This window comes from Pteropus alecto, unplaced genomic scaffold (assembly GCF_000325575.1).
Source record: "Pteropus alecto unplaced genomic scaffold, ASM32557v1 scaffold80, whole genome shotgun sequence".
Taxonomy (NCBI): domain Eukaryota; kingdom Metazoa; phylum Chordata; class Mammalia; order Chiroptera; family Pteropodidae; genus Pteropus; species Pteropus alecto.
Genome location: NW_006430460.1, coordinates 3,029,250 through 3,046,222, shown reverse-complemented (window position 1 = coordinate 3,046,222; position 16,973 = coordinate 3,029,250). Strand labels below are relative to the sequence as shown.

Below are 16,973 nucleotides of genomic sequence, written 5' to 3'. Positions count from 1 at the left end.
CGGGGTGTGTGCCGCTCCTGTGAAATCAGCTCAGGTGACTTTGATCTTGAATTCTAATTGTCTGTTTCACATCTTTCCAAAGGTGAAAGGTCGTGAAAAACGGAGTTTGGCCTCTCATCTCAGCGGCTACATCCCTCCTAAGCGGGGGCAAGAAGCAGCCTTATCTGTGCCTAAAACGGGTGAGCCGCCACCCTGCGCCGACGACGGGGTGCTGTCCACCGTGGCGGTGTTCACCCTCAGCTAGGGGCCCGCCTTCTCCAGGGCTGAGCCGGCCCGCTCGGTGACCGCAGACCTCAGAGGTACGGCCCGCGCCACACAGTGAATACAGCGAGCCGGCACCTTTTTGCTGCTGGGGATTTTGCCCTCGTTTGTAAAAAACCCTACAAATCAGAATGCGGTGAAACGAGGCGTGCCTGTATGTAGTCTCAGAAACACATTTTTTTAATTAAAATCATTGGTGCAGGACATCTGATTCTCTGTCGTTCCCACTTTCTTTGTTCGTAGGACCCCCCTTCTGGGTCCCCTGAGTCTCTCTATGTGCGATCTCTTCTTTTTTGCTCAAATGACGAAGGATGCACATGACAGCTTTCCCTCCTTTAACAGCTTGTGGCCTGGACGAGAAAGTAGCTGTTCCGGGCATAGTCTGGAGGATTTGATTAAATATCTCGTCCTAAGAAGGGAAAACAGCCCAAGATGAATTGCAAACCAGTCTCGTCCTTTCTGGCGCTGACTCTACTAACTACGAAGCCCAGCGCTCCTGAGTTGCTGCTGTTCAGTGCTTCACTGAACCAAAGGCTACAGGCCAGTTAGGCTGCCTGCGACCCGCGCAGTACCCAGTTACTCAGACGCCACATAACTAGACTAAGGCACCAAACGCTTGCGAGTTTGAAATCCCTGCTCTCACCCTGCTGAGGAGCTGCGCTGGGCCCCAAGCTGCCCTCTGGCAAAACCAGGTTGAAAGCAGTGATCTGGGCACTGGCAGAGGATGGCCGTGTCCCCCAGCTGCCAGCCCAGCGCAGGTCCCGACACACTCACCGCCACCTGGGGTGATGAGAAAAACACACCCGGTTCCAGATTCTGGGTCAGCCGGGCGGGGACCTAGGCCTAAGGGATTCCAACACGAGCCAGGGTTCAGTACCGCTGGCGGATGCTGCCTTTCAGCTGCTGCCCAGTTATCTAACTCTAAAAGCGACAGATAATCAGCAGACTTATCCTGGGATCGCACCGATGCACACTTTCTCGAAGACCATTTGACTACCTCGGATGCTTCCGACAGACATTAAAAAAATGAATGAATCTATAGTTTCTAGTTTTCCTATCTAAATGTTAAATTCTACAATTCGTAAAGTAGTAATATAAAGCCTTTATGTTATGAAGTAGAATGTTTTCATATAGCAAAATATTTGTTACCATGGGAAAAGCAACACATGCGCACTATGCGTGCATTCCGAACAACACCCTGGAAAGCTGATCACGGCCGGACAGGATGACCGTCGCTTTTCCTCGCCTTTCCGTTTCCCAGATTTCTTACAGTTGTACTTCTCGATCAGAAACTGACAGCCACTCATACCTGCTTTTACTCACCACTTTCTTTTCTGGCTCTTCTGCATTCTTCCCTTTCTTTACAGTAATTTGAACTTTGTATTTCTTCTCAATCCACTGCTGAATCTGTTTACTCTTTGTGTCCAGATCGTGTTGTCCGATATTTGCAGAAAAAGTTAGTTCCTTTGTCACAGTCGGCCCTAGTTTGAAACAGTGAGACTTAGTGCTCGGACTATTTACCATCTTGGTTTTGAGACCTAAACCTCACCACATAGACGTCATAAAATCTTACTACCTGACTTCAGTTTCACAGACCAGTAACCACTTTTTAAACGGGAGAGACAAACATAAAAGTACTGATTCTTTGCCTGCCACGTAAGGGTATTTAAATATGAAACGCCTCCATTTACTGTTACATTATTGAAGAATGATCCTTTAAAAAGGACCAAGGTTAGCCTTATGATGAACTCGATTATCCTCCTTTTCCCTCTGTCTGGGAACTGCCCTTCTCACCCTTTGGTGATGCCCCCGGGCTCCAGGCCCATCCGGACAAGGGGGAGCTCCCTGCGTCCTGCATTCATTCTGTCTCTGAAAATCCTGATGACTGGGAAATAATTTTATAGGGAAGGAACAGATTACTCATTGACGGCACTGGGACAATTGCGAGTTTTCACGTGCGGGAAAAAGATTTCAATCCGTACAAAAATCTTCCCAGATGGACTGTCTAAATATGAAAAAAAACACAACTTTAAAACAAATAGAAGAAAGGACGTGTTTATGACCTCGGGATGAGAGAAAAACTAAAGTGAGAAATCCAACTAGCATAAAGTTCTTGGATCGCACAGAACAGAGAACCCCGTAAATCAGTAAGAAAAACCATCAGTGTAAAGGGATAGGAACAGGCAAATCATGGAAGAGGACATACTCAAAAGGCCAAAGGAAATGCAAATCAAAACATAAGGTGTGGCTTCTCCCATTAACGTGACAAAAATTAGTATGACGACCTGCCCCACAGAACCTGGAGCTGGCACAGGAGACACTGATGCATATGCTCATTGTTCCTAATAAACCGGAAACGAGCCCCGTGGCCATGGCGATGGACCACACAGCTACGCTACATGCTGGCGGGGAAATGTCACTTGGCAATTACAATAAGCCAGCTACGGCTGTTACATGAACACCCTGAAAACAAGTGTGCCATATATAATCTTTATGCACACGAAACCCTTGTCCATCTGTCCTTCACCGGCCGCGCTTAGCAGGGATCGTGAAAACACACGTCCTCGCTTCCTCTCCAATTCGGGGCTTCTGTAGCGTTTAAATGGCAAGTGCCTTGAAAGGTGACTGGCAAACTATGCAAATGACGGTCACCACCAGTGTCCTAGGAAAATACTCAGGCCTGGGAGATGCTCTGTGAGAGTCACTTCAGAGTTTAGAAAGTGCCTCCATTAACCAAACCCTCCACTTTATAGAGATGAGCTAAAAAAATTTCAAAGGAGGGTAAACGAGTGGCCCGGAAAGGGGCAGGCACTCTTCCGAGCCTGCCACCCCGTCCATCGCCCTGCCCGCCTGGGCACGAGGAGACCAAGCTACGGACGAAGGAAGGGATCGAGACAGGGTACGAAGGAAGAGAACAGAAATGAGGGATTGAAAAAAATGGCATTGGAAACAGTGGTGAAACTGAACTGTCTAGTTCACTCGCCCCTCGTCACGAGGCACCCGGCAAAGGGCCCCGGGTCCACTGTCGAACGGCGTCCTGAGGAACCCGGGGAGCGCACAGCAAACGACCTACCAGCTCTAGGTGTCGCCTTGTCCCTCTCTCTCAGCCTCAGCCGCTCTTCGTGAATCTGCGTCCCCGTCAGGAGCTGGTACACTGGAGGCTCCGCCCCTGCGTCCCTTCTCACAAGCCTCAGGTCTCGCGCGTCCATGAGTCGAATCACGTCTGCCCGGTGCATGTTTCCCAAATCGCTGCCCTTCTCATCCAGGACGTGGATGATTCGCTCACTGATTTTTCTTCCAATGTTACTAAAAGCAGCTTCGTTCATTCTTTTCTTCCTTTCATCCTGGGTGTCTTCGGCAGTGCTAAAAGCTTTTGCGGGAGTCGGGCAGGGCAGGCGTGGGGCAGAGGCCACGAGGGACAGCTGTGCGAGTGCCGCCTTCTGCACCACGTGCGCACCAACGCATCTTCTGATGCCATTATGTTCAGTCTTTAGGGTTTGTAACGTTAACGTCTTTAGAAAAAGGCCGGCCATCCTAAAAAGTAGGGAGAAAAGTTCATTAAGATGCAATCGTTCGTTCCTGTGGTTCGATCCTGTGGGGCACGGGTGGGCGGCTGTGTGAGGCTGTGGGAACCATGTCATCTGGGAGTGTCATGGGCCTACACCAGTCACATGGGCTGTCGGGTGACCACGGTCACGCTAACTCACAGTGGTACTGTCTCCAGTACAAGTTACTCTTAGAACAAACCAGATTTGCACAGTGCTTTTGTCTTCCATTTTTTTCTTCCCCAAATATTACCTCATTGGATTCTATTTCCTGTGGATCCTGTAATACCAACTTCAAAAGCAAAGCTCATCCAAAAGGTTTCTTCAGGAGAATAAAATGCTTGGTGATTCATAAACTTTTAATGTAATTAACAACTTGCCAGCATCTCTGATGTTACACGAGATAAGAGCTCTATTATGGGAACAGGAACTCTGCGAGGAAAGCTGATCCCCTGGGGGGACTTGGTGAGATGGTCAGAAAGGAGACACCCCGACATTAATCCCAGTGCCGACCGCATAAACCACACGGCCCACTCACAAGGGGAGCGAGGCACGACTGCCAGAGGTGACCCACGCAGCGGGCGTACATGGCAATGCTGATTTTACGTTGGGGTTCTAAGTGCTTGATTTTCTAGCTGCTTCTCTGCCGTAGTGAGTGTCTCTGTTTCCACTCACGCTTTAGGGAAAGCTCAGAAGTGCAGGCTGACGGAGGGACAGCACCCACCGATCTCATCCCCGAGGAACCAGGGGCTCAGGCACTCAGAGAGGTGTGCCTTGTCAGGGACGAAAGAGAGTGTCCCAGGGGCACCGCGAGAGAATCGCCTGGGCTGTCTGTCAAGCCTGGAGATCCCCTCTGGTCCCTCGCTCCGGTCCCACCTGTCGACCCGCTGATCCTCCCCGCCACCACCCCACAGGCCCCTTGACAAGTGAAATGGAGAAAATAAACCACAGTAAACGGGGCAGAAAGTGACAGGATGGACACAGTCTCGCTCCCTTCCCGATCCAGCTTGAAAACACACAAACGACCGCTCTGGCTGCAAACGCGCCCCTGAATTCCAGCGTGACGTCAGCGGCCTACCCAACGTCTCCGCTGAGACATCCGACAGGCCCCTCCAGTCGACACGTCCAAGTCTGAACCCCCGTCTTCCGCCCGACCCCCGTGGCCTGCCGGCTCGCGGGAACGACCGCACGTGCTTCCGGCTGCTCGGGCCCAGACCGCAAGGCTCTTCCCGACTCTTCTCTCAGCGACTCATCAGCGAGTCCTGTTGTTCAGCCTCTAAACAGACCCAGGGTCTGGTCCCGTCTCACCTTCTGCACGGCTATCAATCACCCCGCTCCCCAAACGCTGGGGTCACCCTCCTGATTAGGGCAGCGGCCTCCTGGCCGGCCCCCTGCTTCGGCCCTTGACTGCTGTGATTCCTGTGATTCCTGATCCACGGGGCGCAAGGAGCGACCCTTTTAAATGTGCAAGTCAGATCACGTGCCTCCTGTGCTCACGACCCCCCGCTGACTCCCACCTCAGGACAAAGGCCAAGCCTACGCAGGGACTACAGTGCCCCTCTCCCCCGCTGACCTGGCCCCCACCCCCCCCGCGCCCAGCGCTGACCCGCGTCCTCCGAGCCCCTCTGTTCCGGCCCCCTTGCTGTTCCCACCCCTCTGGGTCCTTGTGCCAGGGGTCCCTTTCCTCCAGACGGCTGCCTAGTTCACCGACGTCAGGTCTCTGCTCAAACGCGGCCACTCGGCGAGGCCTTCTCGGGCACGCTGCACGATGGCAGTGTCACTTGTACGCCCGTTACTTAGCCTTTTACAAAAACTCACTGCCTGACTTGCCTAAATTTACGCAGCTGTCTGATCTTTTGTCCCTAGAATGTAAGCTCCACGACAAAATGTAATTTGTCCGTTCTATTCACCGCTGTGCCCCTACCCAGAGCCGGGAGCCCGGCTCAGGATGTCACGTGGGATGAACGCCCGCGCCACAGGGAACAGCCAGCAAGACGGTGTCTGCTGGCACGTAACCTCTAGGTCTTCAGATGTGTCACTCCCCAGCGGCACACACAAAGGCTGGCCAGCCGCTCTCCTCACGTTTCTAGCTGGTACTGCAAACGCCCACTGGCCTCAGTGACTTCATGACCAAATGCTTCGTCCACAGTGACTGAGATGAATTACTTTACAGTCCTTCACTGGTTGGGGATTCCGGCCGCAGAGGCTGTAAAGCTCTACGGTGGGAACGAACCGGACTTTAAAAAGCTGAGATGCCGTTTAATAAAAAGTCAGATATTTGTTGGTGGAGGAAGCCCCCGAACCAAAAAGGCAGACAAGTCGAAGAGACCAGAGAAGACTTTTTTCTATTTATCATCAGAAAAGTAGCGGTAGCATCAAGTCCCAAATTCACTATAGTTAGGATGAAACTAACTAATAATCACTGCCTGACATCATCAGATATCAAGTGCTCGGATTTCCCCGATGGTGTTATCATTCTGTCTGTGTGACAGGAGGAGCCTCCCGCCCGCCAAATGTGTGACAATTTAAACATAAACGACTAAAAAAGATCATTTGCCACAACTATGTGTGACTACCGCTCTGACTCCTCACTTTGAAACTAGTAATGAAGAAAGAGAACTCGGCGTTTCTCCTACCTCTTTCAGGAAGATCTGGAATCATCCCCAGATGACGACGAAAGCTCTTCAGAGAATGCCAGCTGATAAACGGAGAAGAAAAGCAACAGTAATTTAAAAAATGATCATTCTGCCACCTCCAATCAAATCCCTGATTCAGGCAGGGATGGGTTTGAAACTCATCAGGTGAAAAGCTGGAGGGACCAGGGTGCTCCCGTGGTGCCAAAGGGTGACACGAGGATGACTTCCAAACCGAAACGGGCTGTCGCCCTCGTGACCAACGGTCGGACTCAGCGTCCCGATGGTGGGACAGGCAGACATCCCAGTGCGCGTCCCCTCGCGTGACATGGCTCATGGAGGCACCCCGTGAAGCCGTCCCGCCAGACGGTTGACCTGAACCGGTCCAGCCTCCAGACTGAGCTTCCAATTCCCAGGGAATACAAGAGCCAGGCTGAGAGGAACGAACCAGGCCACAGGAAAGTCGGACAAAGCCACGCAACTGGCTCGGTGCCTTAAAACAGTCGGGGGCATCGTAAACGGAGAGGGCGGAGGAGGCAGTTCTTGAATAGACTGAGGAGACATGACATAAAACATGACGTGTTTGGAAAAAAGCAACTAAAAACACATGCTGGGCTAAAGAAGGAAAATTTGAATATGGACTAGATTCACGATGGATTGAATACTATCAGAAAAGTATTGTTACTTCTCAGGAGTGAAAATGACATTCTTAGAAAATGAATGTCATGACATCTGCCACTTACTCTGAAATGGTCTGGCAGAAGATATAGCAATTATGGCAGCATTTGCTGAATCTAGATTATGGTATATGGGTATATACCATAACAACTGATAACTAATATTAGTTATTAGTCTTTCGACTTTTCTGTACATTTCTTTCTTTCAAAATTAAAAAGTTTTTAAAACAAGAATCAGCCCACAGGGAGGAAAAAGCTCACCACTTGTGTCAATGTAATTATTCCAGTCTGTGTAAGTTATATATTTCGCTATAATTTAATAAATTCTGGCTTTATACATCTTCAAAAAAATATTCTCTTCACTAGTTTCGAGTAAAGCCTATGTCTAAGGAATGTCATGAACTTTCTTTTTTGTAATGCAAATCGCCTTTTTTCCTCCATCTATATAGTCTTCATCAAAGTCTAAGAGTGTCTCACCATCAGAAATGGTGACGGTTTTTGTTTGTGGTAAAACTCAGGCAATGTTTTGCTCACAGTTAACATGCCTATTTTAGAGTAGAAACTGAGGCCCGCCAGCATCATGGGGGGTGGGGGGGGATGCTTTCTCAAACCACAAGGTGTTTCCTCGCCCCTCCACTGTTAGGAACTACTGCGTTAGGGATCCCCACCACCCAAAAACAGATGACGTAAGAAAATGGGTAACAAAACATGATAATGTAAGTGGGTTCGAGCAGTTTAAGTGAGGATGTCTGGGGTAGCCACGTCCTCTGGTGAAATGTTTGTGATAACTGTCCAATAAATAACAGGCCAAATGAACCAGTAGTCTAAATTAAAATAAAAATGCTTGTTTTTATGATAATATTGCTGTATTCAGTCACTCTTACTCCCAGAACTAGTTTATCTGAGACATCCAAAAATATTTTAAAAGTTAATTATCTTAAAGTCAGTTACTTAAACTGTGTAATTTTTATAGTATGAGATATCTATTTCTGATTTTACGATTATTCAGACTTTATCGAAATCACACTGTGCTACACGAGTCCGCATCTACTGGCAGTTTTATATTCGGTAGCTTTCTTTCGATTCCTTATTTACTTGAGATCGGATCACTAAACACTCTACCCATTGGGCGATGAACTGCCAGACGACCCCGCCCCAAAGGCCCTTCACTCCTGCGCTGTGCTTCCTCTTAGCCATCGCCACTGCCTTCAGCCCTCATTTCTCTTCTCGGACCTCTTCAGCATCATCACTTTCCTAGGACAAAGTACGAAACAAGGTGAACTGTGTTATGTTATTCAAAATGCCTACAACGGAGTAATCTTAATGTGTGATCCACATACTCCATAAGAAATTGAAATGATTTCGATATTAAGCCATAAAGTGGGAAACGTTTTAATGAAATAATTATGTGGCTACTTCCATATGCTGTGCATTTCAGGTGGGCTTAGGGCTGTGATATTTTTTCATGTTAGTTTTCAGTTGTCTAAAATGAACGATATTCTTTAGAGGACTATTTCTCCCAACTTATGTTTAAATGTACAGAAAAGTTGAAAGATTGTACAGTGAACACTACAATACCCATTCACCTAGATTCTACATGTTACTTTCCTTTCTTTATCTATCCATCTATTTATTATTCTTTCCATCTGATTTATTTATGTTTTGCTATGTTTCAAAACTGCAGACATTGGTATACTTCATCCTCAAATACTTCAGCATGCATATCATTAGAGTTCAGTATTTATGATTCTTCTTTTTCTTGAGGCAAAATTTACATACAATAAAATGTACAAATCTTAGGCACATCATTTGATTGATTAGCTCCGACAAGTACAAACACCTTTGGAACCAAATCTTACATCAACATGTAGACTCTTAACCACATCCAGAGGCAACGACTGTTCTGAATTTTTTTCCATCATAGTCTGTTCTAAGATTTCACAGAAATGGAATCAAACAGTATGTATTCTTTGTTGGAAGGCCTCTCGGCATAATGTTTTTAAGATTCATCCGTGTTGCTGCATGAATCATTATTTTGTTCTTCTTCATTTCTGGGAAGTGTCTCACTTTATGAATATACTGCAGTGTTTGAATCTAGTTTCTTGGTGATGAACGCTTAGGCTATTATTCCCAGTTCTGGGCTATTATAAAGAAAGCTGCCATGAACATTCTTGTACACACACACAAAAAAGTGATTAAACGATTACTGCTCCAAAGACAGCTACATTCCCCTTATGATACATTATTCTGCATTTCTTTTTTTTTTTTTTTTTTGGCAGGTACCCTTCATGATACCTCATTCCACATTACCTTCTGCAGTACCTCTTTGAGAGAACTAATAATGTATTTTTAAGGAAATTTCGGGGAAAGCAATTTAAATATGTGGTTTAGCAGACATAATCGTGAGAGGTAGATAGGGGGTCCTTTCTTGTAAGAAATTAAATAGTTTATGTGCATTTTCAAATGACGTAGACTGACGAGTGAAATAACTTCTATTATTTGTGCACTCACTGCTCTTATTTCTTATATAGCTGATATTCACAAGCTTGTATTGATATCTATTCTTCCCCAGGAGGTTGGATCAAAGTGACAGATTCTAGTGGCTTTAGGATTTGTGAAATTAATCTTGCCAATTTCTAGGACTTAAACATTCTTTCACACCTTCCAAAGAAGTTTCACAAAAATCTTTATTGCTGCCTGCAAACTGTCCCATCTGCCCCTTCCAGCCTGGGTTGTGCAGCCTTGGTCCCAGAGGCCCACACGGGGGTCACCGAGCCTTCAGGTCACTGTCCCTCGGCTCTGGTTCTGCTCTTCAATAAGGAGCACAAAGTACTCTCCATACCCAGGTGGGCAGTTTAAGAGCTTAAATACTGATTTACAAAGCTGGAAAAAGCCAATTTCTCAACCACATTTTTTTAGTTATAAAAATTTTATTATTTAGTTATTTGATTGAAATAACCTAATAACCACCCCGGAAATGTTTTTTAAAAAGCTTTTAAAGACAGAACTAAGGGCTCAGTATCACGAGTTAGATTTATCCCCATACCTACATCTCCTGAACGGTCACCCTGTCTCCCAGGGTCCGGGTCCCTCCAGAGCCACATGTCCTGTTCTCCACTTCGGCTCTCCCTCCCCCGTCAGGTCTCATCAGTTTTACTTCCTAACCCCACTCACGTGCATCCGCTTCTCTCCATGGCCACTGCCGCCATCCTAGTTTAAGACATCGTCCCTCTCGTCTGGATCCCGCCGGCCTCCTGACCAAGCTCTGACCCCGCACTTGAACTCTGCGACCAGTTCTCCCCTCTGCACTGTCACCACACCCAGTACCCTCCCCAGCTAAAAACTGGCCCAAGATTAAAGATCAATCGACTCTTTCACGAGGCCCCGAGGTTCCTCTCCAGCTTCCTCTCCAGCCTCCTTTTACACCGAACTTCCCTTTTGCTTGAACCACACTGGACTTTGAGACTCTTGAAACCCTCTTCCCCTCCTATTTAGGAAACATGAGATCATTACCTAGTGCCATCTTTCTCTGGGCGTCCAGATAGCGCCCAGACTTGGCCAGATCTACCTCTGCTCACCCCTCGATTGGTCTGTTGAGCTCGACATCGACGCCCAACGTTAAATGCTTCCATAATATAGTTTATTTTTCCTTTACAGCACTTACGACAACGATAATTTAGTGATTATTACCGTTTCTCTCCTTCACTAGACTAAGTTCCATGAAGCAGGCACAGAATCTGATTTACCCTTTACTGAGCTGTGCCTGACACAATAAATTGTAGTTGATTTTCCTCCACTCCGTACTTTCTTAGACTGAGGGCTTTCCTAACACGTACCTGGAACCGCGACCTCTAAAAAATTACTTCTTTCAGGCGTGTTATGCCATGGAGCCTACTGAGTGATAAGTGGGAAAGAAAATCTCACAGTGCCGTTGCAGCCTTCCCCACCACGGCCCTGGGCGGCCCCCTCAGCGCGGCCGCCCGCCGTCCTGGCGCAGAGACCAGGTACGCAGACACCTGGAGCGCTTTCCCGCGGGGCGGGCGCAGTCACGTGCATCAGCGGCGGCCACGCCCACCGAGAAGGGGCGGAGGGACGCACGGCGTGTGTGCGTGCGTACGTGCGTGCGCGCGCCGGCATGGCCGAGTGGGACGTCCCGGACACGGAAGGGCTGGCGTCGGGGCAGGCCCCGCGGCTCCGCGATGACCCCCAGCTGCAGCTTGGGCCAGGCCCACGACGGCGCTACAGCCCCCCCAGAGTCCCCGACCCCGCGACAAGGTCCGCGGGGCCTCTCCGCGCTCGCCCGGCAGCATGGATGGCACTGACCTTCCAGCGATACGGCCGAGCGCAGTGCCGCCTCGTTCGCAGCCACGTCCCCAAGCCCACGTCCCCCTGCCGCAGGCCCCCTCCGCCGCGCAGCGCCCCTCGCCTCCAGCTTCCCCGCGCGGTGCCGGCGCTCGGAACGGTCCGGCACAGGGAGCTGCAACGAGCTCCGCGGCGACACCGCTTCGCTTGCCGTAGTGGGCGGGGCTTCGGCCGCCCTCTATTAAAGGAAAGGCGACCCGGGGAGGAGTGTTTCCCGGCTCGCCAGATAAATCCCTCCGACCAAAAAAAAAAAAACAAACAAAAAAAACTGGGAGGGCGAAGGGTGGTTCCCGCGGGGACATTGCTTCTCACCTGGCTCGTGTGTCTGCAGAGGTGAGAAGACTAGGGCGTATGGCCGCCGGAGCTTCGCGTCCCCTGATCATGTGACGTTGACGCTCACCTCCTTATGGCTGCACTCCCACTAGGGCTTATGGAGAACGTTCATAAGCGTCTTTATGATTATTTGGAGTCAGGAGCACTGCCCCCCGTTTTGCGGGTGAGCAGACAGACTCGGGAAGTCAAAAGTTCGAGACCTGTCGTTGGGAGAGCTTCGAACGGGTCAGCAGGTGTTTCGAAGGTGGGGGGCGGGGGAATTCAGTGGAGCAGTTCTCCACCTCGGCTGCAGCCCAGGGCTCTGCTGTCTCACCTGCCTGTCTTTGGGGGGCCGCCCCTGGTCCCCGAGGCTGCAGACTGCTGTGCCCGCTGTTGGTCTGCTGGCATCAACCTCCGGCCCCTCTCATCTCTTCATTAGGAAAGTCGTCAGTGGCAGAGTGAGAATCTCCAGTCGTGATTTAGCGAAACCACCTAAGTAGCGAATACGTTCATTTATCACATAGCAAATTGCATTTATTGGTTACTTGTAATCCAGCGGAACGCATAGCTTTATTTATTCCCATTAAATAACTCCTTGAGTCAGATACTACTCAAGGAAACTTGTTCAGCTTCAAATAGCTCCTTGGGGGAAAAAAAAAGCAAATCTAAGTTTCCTTATCAAGTCCCAAGTCTGGCACAGTAGACAGCGTTTGTTCAAATAGCAAAGTGGTAAACCCACAAACAGCTCCTATGTCTGTGAACCAGAGTCCAAGGCTAATACGTACATGTTGGCCATTATCAAGTTAAAGAAGAACTAGATATTCATTTCGTTCTACCCGAATCATTCATACCAAGATAAAAGTTTGTTTAGTGAGAGCTGGGCACAGTGACTAGCAGAGTTCCCTGGGAAACGTTAGATGCTCAGCAGTGTGAGTGCTCACAGTTCTAGCATTTACCTCTGTCTGCCAGGCACTGTTCCAAGCGCTTTACTTGTATCAAGTCCTTTCATCCTCAGAACGACCTTATCACCCCATTTCAGAGATGAGGGAACTGAAACCTAAAGAAGTCATTTGCCCAAGGTCACACAGCTAGTAGCAGAATCAAGAATAAAAAACCCAGGCCGCCTGGTGCCAGAGTCGGAGCTCTTAAAGATAAATAAATGTTCCTCGCACCGCTGAAGTCATGAGTGAAGCAGTGGGATTGCGGATCTGTGAAGATGGTAAGTGAAATGTGTAACGTGGGTCGAAGAGTTTACTCACCAAACGAAGGACTTGATACTTGGCGAAGCTTTATTTGAATCAATCCACACCAAGTAATCATTGGTCCCTGGAGCTACCTGCCAGCACCCCTTTCATATTGCCTGTTTGAGGACATACGTGTCCAGAGCAGATGATTTGGGAAGTTTTCTAGACCGTCATTGGCAAATGTCTCAGCGTGAAGGAGGTGCCTAGTGTTCCTGGAAGGAGATGAGCAGAAAACGGTGGGTGTTACAAATGTGTCCCCGATAGAAGCCGTTTTTTTTTTGTTTTTTTTTTTTTATCTCTTGAACTCTGCTTTGATCTCCAGCTGAAACGAGACATGGCAGCTTTTAAAGAGTCCTTGAGAGCCTGACTTTGAAGACCCTGGAATAAAGACAGTAAAGCATGCAACTGGCTCTACCGGGACCCCTCCTGTATTTGTGGCCTTTACTTGCTAAGAGACACTTGCGGGTTTGGAGAAGTGATACTACTATGTCACCAATCCTCTGGAAACTGTCTGATTCGGTAGTGTCTAGAAGGGGACTCTCAGAGCTTTCCCAATTGTTACCATCTCTACCCATAATTTACAATAATAATAATTAATAATAATAATAAACCCAAGCCCCCAAACACAAAAATATAACTCAGTAAGACTTAGATGTGGTGACTCTAAAACCACACCCACCACAGAGTAATTCGCACATTAACTCCCATGGTTGGTCCCTGAACAGTGCATTTTCCCTCACAATGCTTATGTTGGCATTTTGCTCTGATGAAGGATGAAAGGCTGAATTTTATCCTCCTTGCCTGTTACTTATCAAAATCCCCTCTCTCTCCACTGGCATGGAGTTGTGTAGGACACAGTTGCTTAACCCGAGGTCTCTGAGGTTCAATATATGTGTGTGCCACAAAATAATGATTCTGCGGGCAGTTTCTTCGAAAGGTTATTAACACACTAGGCTGTGTCTCCGGGATGCCACAATAACTTGAAGAAGTGAATCTTGACAGTAGTCAAAATCCTGTGTTTATTTTGAAGGTAAAGTAGATGTGGCAAAGTGTGTATGGGTTCAACTAGTCAGCATATTCTTACATAGTTGTTAATAGATTGTAGTCAGTTCATATGCCCCCCACTTTCCATTAGATTGTGAGCTCTTATCAGGGTAGTTTTACTATAAGGGGAAAAATCTGTTATGTGTGAGAGCTATGCCAACTAAATCTAGCCGAGAGCCATTGTCTTAAATGGCAGCTACTTTCTCATAAATGCCAGTTTAATAACTGAAGATCCACGCTCTCCTGAGTGTGCGTTTACAAACTTGTGCAAAGGTGTGCGGGGGTTTTGAGTGGGGAGTAGCATCCGAAACCTCCTAAAGATACTCTCAGCCCAAAACCAGCTGTCTGTTCCCACAACATCTGACAGCCGGGGAGCCTTCTTACTGAATCTCTGTTTATCCTCAGGCAGAACTGTAATTCATCCATTCCAATCCTAAACATCCCTATGCTTAAAAAAAAAGAAAGAAAGAAAGAAAAAAGAAAACTCCAGGCAAAGAGATTTAGCTTTCTATCAGTAGCTCGTTTTGACGTTTGTTAGGACTTAGGGAATCTTTCTAAATCCATCATGAGGCTACGTACGTTGCTTTTGCAGAAGAGCTGGAGAACACGTGCCCACATCTGTGTTAAAACCCTTCATGTATTCTCCAGTTATTCTTAGATTCAGAATAAATTTCTTTACCACGTGTAAGATGTCCCATTACATTAGACTCCCGATTAATCATTTCTGTTGGCAAAAAGCGATGGCGCCAGTTATTAAAATATGATGGTGGTTGTGAATGAGCCAAATAAATGTGTCTAAAATGAATGACATATCGTAATGAAATTTTTAAAAAGCTTTTATGTCTGCCAAATAAAAGAGTTTTTATCTATGGAAGGTGCATTTATCTTCTGTGAAAAGTCTCTTGTGCAAGTGAATGAAGCAGAAAGTAGATTCAAAAGTCTCCTTTGGAAAAACAACACAGCCAAGTGTTTCCATTTCAGAGGTATTGAGTTTTGGGGTGATTCAGTTAGCTTTGGTCATTTTGAAACATTCAATGAAAATCATTTCTATTACCGACATAGGACATCATACAAAAATATAAAGAACAGGAAACCTAACAAATGTATGGTGTTTACTATACCGTGTAAATCAAAGCAAAACAGGATCGAGTTATCAGCATTTTACATTTAAAATAAAACCCAATAATGTTTTTAAACGCTCACAAGGGCATTTTTAGGAAGGCGGGACCGACGGCGAATTTAACGTTAGCGATAAAACAAATTTGTGCTTTCACTGTTTTCCAATGAGGGAAATAGAATTAAAGGCAAATCATTCCTTCTTAGAAAGTTCCTCAAATACGGCCTTTTACGTGGTTACTGTACAGGAAGACTTGCCACTGTACGTCTCACTCATTGTTTGACCGCTTTCTCCCCCCGAAAGTTGCAAAGATTTTAAAGGCTGTTTTGTTGGCAGCTGAGGATGCACGTGTGACCTTACCAAAGCTCCCACTTTTTCTTTTTTTTCTCTTTTTTTTGCAACAGTAAATCTACTAATTTTACAGTCAGTTGAACAGCAATAGATTAATTTGTTGAAAGTCCGCATTCACAGAACTTGAACTTCAGTGGCTTGAATGCCTGAAGCCACAGTGTGATGGCCGAAGGGTGGATACTCTTACAACTCGCTCTAGGAGGAGGCAGGCCGGCTGCTGTCACCTGCTCCTTTGCACAGGTGCTGACCCCTCGGTCGATTCGGGGCCTCCTGACAGGGTAGCAGGAAGGCTGGGCCTTTGTGTGCTACAGAGAAGGCTTTTCCAAGGACCGGGCCCGTTGTCCCCAGCAGCCACAGGAAGCAGAAGAAAGAAAAGGTTAAGGGCCACCGCGAGGGTCAGAATGGGTTAAATTTAGTTAACATCAGAGGTTATAGCTTTTAACAAGAGCTTCAAGGAAACTTCTTCGAAGATGCAATTTGTTTCTTCTTTGTCAACTTTTTTTTTTTTTTACCCTATTGATAGTGACAGCTTAACAAAGTTTTTATAGGCTAGAGGTTTTCATCCTTCAGAGAATAAAGGGTTATGTCCTTAAAAAGAGGTGCAGGTGGACTTTATAAAGCTTCCGTGATTTTTAAATTGGGAACTTTAAAATAGACTCCCAGCATGGCTAAGTCAAAAATAATCTGTGAGGGATGTTAAAAAAAAAAAAAAAAAAATCCCCCATGCGGAGACTCAAATTTCTAGAAGCTTCTTTGTGTAGTTTACTTCCAACCATTCTGGCATAGTTCTCCCATTCGATATTCGAAAAGACCAAAGAGGCCTTCTCTTAAGATTCCCTCCCCCAATAATTGCTAATAATAATAACAGTAATAACTCTTGTGTGGTGCCTGCCAATGACCTCGCAGCCGGAAGTGGTGGAGGTGGGTTTGAGTCCAAGTCTACCTGACCCAGGAGGCCGACCTCTTAACCTGCAAGCTTCAGCGCTGCTGGGTGTGTGTCTGGCGCTGTGCGAGGCGCCTGCCATATTCTGTCTCATTTTTACCGCGATCTGAAAGATATTCTTGTGTCCCCGTGTTCTAAATGAGGAATTAGGGTTCAGAGAGCCTCATGTCACAAAGCTAAAAGCGATCGGCTTAGAATTCGGAACCCACCTCTGTCTGGTCCCCACGTCAGCTCTGTCCCACGGCCCCACGTGGCCCTTCTGGCCAAATCAGCATCTATGTGGAGGCAGGAATCCGCCACCCACGAGTGAGAAATGAGGTCATCCGGCAGATAGACCCGGATGTCACAGCTGGGGGAAGTGATTCAATTGCACGTTTTCCAGCGCCAGGACCTATGGATGAGCAGTTGGCTTGGGGTGGGCAGTGCACGGGCCCTGGGTGTCGCTCACTCTGCATGCCCAGCACTGAACAGAGTGGCTGGCAGC

At 47.4% G+C, this 16,973-nt stretch overlaps 2 protein-coding genes across 5 annotated transcripts in view; one reads left to right on the top strand and one right to left on the bottom strand.

The window, feature by feature from the left end:
* The window catches only part of GTF3A (general transcription factor IIIA), a 13,845-nt gene extending 13,380 nt beyond the window's left edge, over positions 1–465 (top strand). The window contains exon 10 of the mRNA XM_015590172.1: positions 83–465. Within this exon, the coding sequence (XP_015445658.1) occupies positions 83–244 (162 nt within the window). The 3' untranslated portion in view covers positions 245–465. The remainder of the gene's footprint in view (positions 1–82) is intronic.
* MTIF3 (mitochondrial translational initiation factor 3) lies at positions 417–11,865 on the bottom strand. Of its 4 annotated transcripts, none has more exons than XM_006904807.3 (5): positions 11,791–11,865; positions 6,443–6,504; positions 3,335–3,795; positions 1,585–1,742; positions 417–670 (listed from the first exon to the last, which is right to left on the bottom strand). In XM_006904807.3, the coding sequence occupies exons 3-5, from the start codon at positions 3,792–3,794 to the stop codon at positions 452–454; spliced, it is 837 nt and encodes a 278-aa protein (XP_006904869.1). In that variant the 5' UTR covers position 3,795; positions 6,443–6,504; positions 11,791–11,865; the 3' UTR covers positions 417–451. The 4 variants fall into 4 exon arrangements, with proteins under 4 accessions (XP_006904869.1, XP_015445796.1, XP_015445807.1 ...); XM_015590310.2 differs by lacking the exon at positions 11,791–11,865 and adding an exon at positions 11,440–11,636; XM_015590321.2 differs by lacking the exon at positions 11,791–11,865 and adding an exon at positions 10,953–11,166.
* Between the last annotated feature and the right edge of the window lie 5,108 nt (positions 11,866–16,973).

Coding starts and splice junctions, on each gene's coding strand:
- MTIF3 (XM_006904807.3), bottom strand. CDS start 3,794: ATGGCCGGCCTTTTTCTAAAGACGTTAACGTTACAAACCCTAAAGACT. Junction 1,743..3,334: donor CAAGGCGACACCTAGAGCTG/GTAGGTCGTTTG, acceptor GTTTCAAACTAG/GGCCGACTGTGACAAAGGAA. Junction 671..1,584: donor AAGAGCCAGAAAAGAAAGTG/GTGAGTAAAAGC, acceptor TTCCCTTCTTAG/GACGAGATATTTAATCAAAT.